The 5258-nt window shown below is 37.0% G+C and overlaps 1 protein-coding gene across 3 annotated transcripts; it reads right to left on the reverse strand.

Annotated features, from left to right (window-relative positions):
- Positions 1 to 750: 750 nt before the first annotated feature.
- LOC307170309 (uncharacterized protein) lies at positions 751 to 2283 on the reverse strand. 3 transcript variants are annotated; one of them, XM_079891395.1, is made up of 6 exons: positions 1944 to 2032; positions 1636 to 1689; positions 1384 to 1448; positions 1229 to 1288; positions 1048 to 1145; positions 751 to 794 (listed from the first exon to the last, which is right to left on the reverse strand). In XM_079891395.1, coding segments are annotated over exons 1-6 (303 nt in total). In that variant the 5' UTR covers positions 1968 to 2032; the 3' UTR covers positions 751 to 792. The 3 variants fall into 3 exon arrangements, 2 of the variants coding, with proteins under 2 accessions (XP_079747521.1, XP_079747520.1); XM_079891394.1 differs by having other exon boundaries at positions 752 to 820; XR_013823343.1 differs by lacking the exon at positions 1944 to 2032 and adding an exon at positions 2072 to 2283 and having other exon boundaries at positions 752 to 820; positions 1048 to 1288.
- Between the last annotated feature and the right edge of the window lie 2975 nt (positions 2284 to 5258).

The following is a 5258-nucleotide window of genomic DNA, read 5'->3' on the forward strand; positions in this document are numbered from 1 at the left end:
GTGCCTCAAACAGGACACAAACAGTTTTGATAAATTTTTTGTTTGGTAAGGCTAAAATGGCAATTTGGCTGACAAGGAAGAATAAAACACTTCTTAGTGGAGGAATTGATCCTTTACAAATGTTTAAGGTTTTGGTAAAAAGTAGGTTAATTTTGGAGTACAGGTTTTATGAATTTGTAAATGATACTGACTCTTTCTTTTCTTTCTGGGGTACTAAAGGTATTTTATGTCAACCAAGTGAAGAGAGAGATTATGATATAATGTTATGAATTGAAATTATTTTGAATGTGCGCTAAAAACATTTTTAAGCATTTTTTTTAATGCTTTCTTGTGAAATATAATATTTATTGTTTTTTATAAGTGTCTGTAAATAAAAGAAGCTTAAAAGTCAAAGTCTCTCTCTCTCTCTCTCTCTCTCTCTCTCTCTCTCTCTCTCTCTCTCTCTCTCTCTCTCTCTCCCCCTGCAATTGCCACTCTACGTCCCCTGGTACCTTGCCCTTCAATTATCATATCCATACATTTAGCCACTGGGGGGGTATATCAGAGCTCGAGTTGAAGCTGCTTCATAGAGCCCCTCTTCAGTGGACAGCAAGCCAAATAAGTTTAACCTAATATCTTAAAGATTTTATGGGCAAACAAACTCGTTAATCTTTAAAAAGCCAACACAATGTTTTTGTCCACCTTTGCGAATAAATGAACTTCTCCAAAGATTGGTTCCTGTTCAGAACCTGATTGACAACATCAGAATGTTCCCTGGTCTGTATGCGTGTCCACAAACACAAATGTACTCAGTCCTTCAGAGGAGATCCTGGTTCCAACACTATATGAGAGAGAGAGAGAGAGAGAGAGAGAGAGAGAGAGAGAGAGAGAGAGAGAGAGAGAGAGAGAGAGAGAGAATATTAGTGTCACATTATTTTTAACCTCCTTTTTTGTTAATTTGTATTATTATTTTCACAAAAACTTAAGAATATATATTGGTAAACAGCTTTTGTCAATAAATACAAAATAACTAAATTAAATTATGCCAGATTCAATTTTAATACTTACAAATCCTAAATTCTGTCCAAAAATGCTGAGATCCATAGAGAGAAAGACTGAAATCGATGATTTTAGCCCATTTCAGCTTGTCTGCAGGGAAGGAGTACCTGTTTGAGACAAATACACAGTAAGACACATGCAAGAAATCACTGTGTGAAGATTGTTCTCCTTCCTACAGTAGTTAACCCACCTGTGCGCTGATATTAGGACCTTCCTGGTCAGGTGGGACTGCAATGGTAGAGTCTTCTGCCTAATATCAAAATAATGCAAAAAAATAAACTTAAGTTGTTTAGAATGCTAGATTTGGTATGAATGAATTAGTGACAGTTTTACTGCAGTGCTTACCTGGATACATTTAATCTGGTGAGACTGAACAAAGAAAATGGTCCATCTTCTGATAGGTTCATTTGCTGTGTAATAAATATAAAGTTAGACATGATGCAAAGGTCATTTATTTGATATAAAGTTAGCCAATTTTATAGAGATTTTATAAGATATTGTAAGCTACCTAGTCTGCACCAGTGGCCCCAAAGCAATTTTCACATATTGCTAATCATTTCAGCAAACTTATCTCAAAATATATCACAAATGGCCTACCCCTGGAATCTTGCTAGAAGTCACTGGCGCGAATTGGCGCTTTGTTGCAGTTGCCTTTAAACACTATAAAAATTGAAGTAAATATTAAATTCCATTAAAAAAAAACTATAATATGTTACAGTTTGCATACTAATACTAAAACTATAAAGCTTCTCATCAGTAGGCCAACATTATCTACAACCAAAACAGAATTTCACATTAGTTTATTCACATATTGTTAATGTAAACGCGTTGCTCGTTGGCATATTTTAACTCGACAATTCAATAATCTAACAAAGTGTGTAAAATGAAACGTTAGCTCAGTTTACCGTGGTAAAGTTCGTTACCGCCATGTTGACGAGTAAGTTAGGCACACGTTATAACATAGGTTAAACTGGGCACAATACTGTCAACACACACAGAATGTTGTTGTGTTTTTTTTTGTTTTTTTTTTTACCTTGCTTGCTGGTCTCTCTCTCGGTGAAGTGAATTCCGTCTCTTCCCCGGGCCAGACACGAACGGCGCGATCCAACAAAAGACAGACCCCACTACACTGGATGCTCTGGCGCGACACGACAAATCCCAGACAGTGTAGTGATGCGCCGCGGCCGTTATATTTCTGACGTACGGTACTCCGAGTCCAAGCGCTCGCGCTATTTCTGACAAGGGACAAACAGGTTCAACCAACAGGTTTGCATTTTGTATTAAAGGTCCGGTCTATTATAGCGTTGTAGACACGCTGTGTAAGGCAAAAATTAGGAAATAAAAAGCACAATGGAATGGTGCCAGCCAGAGAGGCCGTTACGTCAAATGTACAGCAAATTAAAAAAATACAGTAAGTCTCTGTATGTGGTGTTAGACGTCACAGAACATTCCCATGATGCAATGGGAATCACAGTTATTTACTGTAAAGAGAAATAGCAGTATAATACTGGGGGATTTAAAGTAAATAACTGTAGAAATTAAAGAAAAGTCTAACAGTGTACTCAAGAGAGTATGTGATTTTGGATGCAGCCTCTGATTGCCAATATTGTATTATCTTAACGCTTCTCCTCATGTGTTTTTTGACCTATACTTGAGCTACCGTTTTTATTTCCAAATAATACAATTAAAAGACATATCGTGATGCACGCTAACATAGCACATGACCTTCTGTAGCACCAACTTCTAGAAAAAACACACTCGCTCTTCTGTAATAACCATGAAGATGTTAATCCTGTCCAAATCGGTGTATGGAATCACAGACATTAAGTGATAAGAATTGTAACTCAGATGTTGTTTAGAAAACTAGCCCCATTGGAAAAGGCTAACAGGATATGACCTATCATGGTATCAATGGGTTTATCATGAATAGTTTTTCTTAAAGGTGAACTAAGTAACTTTTTTTACCTTAACTGAACAGCTTCGGAGTCATTGGAATGGTTATATTACTTATTTCGGGTTGAATGGTGGTCGTTTCGCACCCCCCTGGTGCCCGTGAGCGGAAAATACGCACTTGCAACTTTGAGCCGGCGGGCCGCCGCGTCAGGAAGTCTCGCGTGATATCAGGTCTCGCGATGTAAACAATTGCTTTACGGCCAAAAGAAATCTGCTAAAATGCTGTCATTATTGCGCTCCCTCACGCTGTTCGAACCCGAATGAAGAAGACGTTTTAAAGACTGTCCCATCTGCTTTGATGTCGTTGATCTATAGCCTCTGGTGTCTGAGAATCACCAACGAGTTTTTACAACAGTCTTGTCAAATATCTATTCCGAAGCTGTGGGGGGAGCTCTAGAGAGAAACCTGCGAGCAAAAAGCGAGAATACAGCGAAGAAATCCCGAAGCTACTGAGTGCTGCTTTAAAAGGAAGTGTCGCTAGAGCTGGAAATGACTACTGAAGCCAGAACTGCTTGACTGCATGATCACAGCATGAGTATAAAATATCATAATGCATATGCACACAAAGAATATGAAATGTTCACATTCCACTGTCATTTCTTTGTTTTATTTGAGACTTTTTTGTCAAATACCAGCATTGATAAGTTCAGTATTTTGTAAAGCAGGTTTTAAAATAATCATGGTTTCATGTTAGCTGGAATGGAAAAAGCCCTTCAACCACACGCTATTGACACCTCAGACACACAACTGACAGCAGACACACTCTCTGACATCAAACACACACAGCTTCGGCACAACAGATCAAGCAACATTTGTGTACAGAGGTAACAAACTAGACCACAGCAGAGTCTCCACTTCTATTGATGAGTGTTTTGCATTTACATTTTACTTTTTTCATGAGATTTATACACATGGTCTCTTTAAGACTCAAATTAAAAACATAAAATTCCTCAATGTGCCACATGGTTTAGATAATTTGTTAAAAGTCCTTGTAATACAGGGCAAGTTTGTTTGACGTTTTTAGGAGGCAATTTAATGAATCCATCTTAAATTATTATAGATTAAATCCGTCCCAGGTCACACAGTTGGGTTTTGTACTAAAGACTGAAGTTTGTTCATCATCTCGATGTGAGAGGTGCATACACCACATGATCCTCCTCTTTTACTTTCTGTAAAAAACACAACACAAGATATAATAATAGTAAATGTTATGTAAATGTTCATCCTGATTAAGCAATTATAATATAGTTTTTTCTAATAACATTTATCAGCACTTATCAATATAAAGCATCCTGAGGAAATTACATCAAACAACATCTTTTATAGTTATCTGACACAGGAACTTTAATTTATTAGGTTTAACAAAACATCATTTGTTTAAGTTTACTTGCTCTAGTCTTGTCGTACAAACCATTAATTGTTGAAATGTGTTCCTCAGAGCAATTACATTAAGCTCATCAACCATAACTCCATCCAGTACAGCCAATGTAACCGGTTCTACTGACCCGCTCCGAGTGAGATTCAAACCCGGGTCTCCAGCGTGGGAGGCGGGCGCGCTAACAAAGACCACAGCCTCTAGTGTGCTAGACTCTAGTTGCTTACTGTTCTATTTCTATTCTATGTTTCCTATAAAAAAAGTTGCTTTAAAAATGTACTCCAGTTCAACTGACCAATTACTTGATAAAAATGAAATCTCTGATGTGATCCAAATAACACAATATGGAAGTAACTAATATAATGTCTAATATTGTGCTGGTGTGTGATTGATCAGACAAAAACAATCTCACACTGATCTACATCTGACTCACTGCTGAAATGATAGAGACACACAACAGGAATAAACGATCTTACCTTTTTATGTGCGTTTCTTTTGTAGAACGCTGGTTCAGCGTAAGTGATCTCTTCTGCACGAGTCTCAACTGTTTCAATGATAATAGATGCATTAAAACAACACAACTCAATACTAACTAGATCTGTTTGTGTGTGTGTGTGTGCTGCTCAATTTAATGATATAGGTGAAATCTGCAGGAATTGTCATATAGATTATCTAGAGGATGTAACTACAAATTTATGGAAATAAACATTGATTAAATGATAATTAGGGCTATCAATAGTCTATTCATAGTCTATTTTGTATATTTTCAAATTATTTGTTATAACACTTGTATGTAACACTTGCTTTCTTGATCAGTTTTTCTGTGTTTCCTGCAGATCCAGAAGATCCCAAATCCAGCAACAATCATCAGAGATCCAGCAGAGATCAACAC

This window comes from Squalius cephalus, assembly GCF_949319135.1.
Source record: "Squalius cephalus genome assembly, chromosome: 13".
Classification (NCBI taxonomy): domain Eukaryota; kingdom Metazoa; phylum Chordata; class Actinopteri; order Cypriniformes; family Leuciscidae; genus Squalius; species Squalius cephalus.

Excerpts from the sequence above, each read along its gene's own strand:
- LOC307170309 (XM_079891394.1), bottom strand. The coding sequence starts at position 1,967 with ATGGCGGTAACGAACTTTACCACG. Across the intron at positions 1,690-1,943 it reads CGGTAACGAACTTTACCACG|GCAACTGCAACAAAGCGCCA; the intron begins GTAAACTGAGCT and ends TAGTGTTTAAAG. Across the intron at positions 1,289-1,383 it reads ACCAGATTAAATGTATCCAG|GCAGAAGACTCTACCATTGC; the intron begins GTAAGCACTGCA and ends TTTTGATATTAG.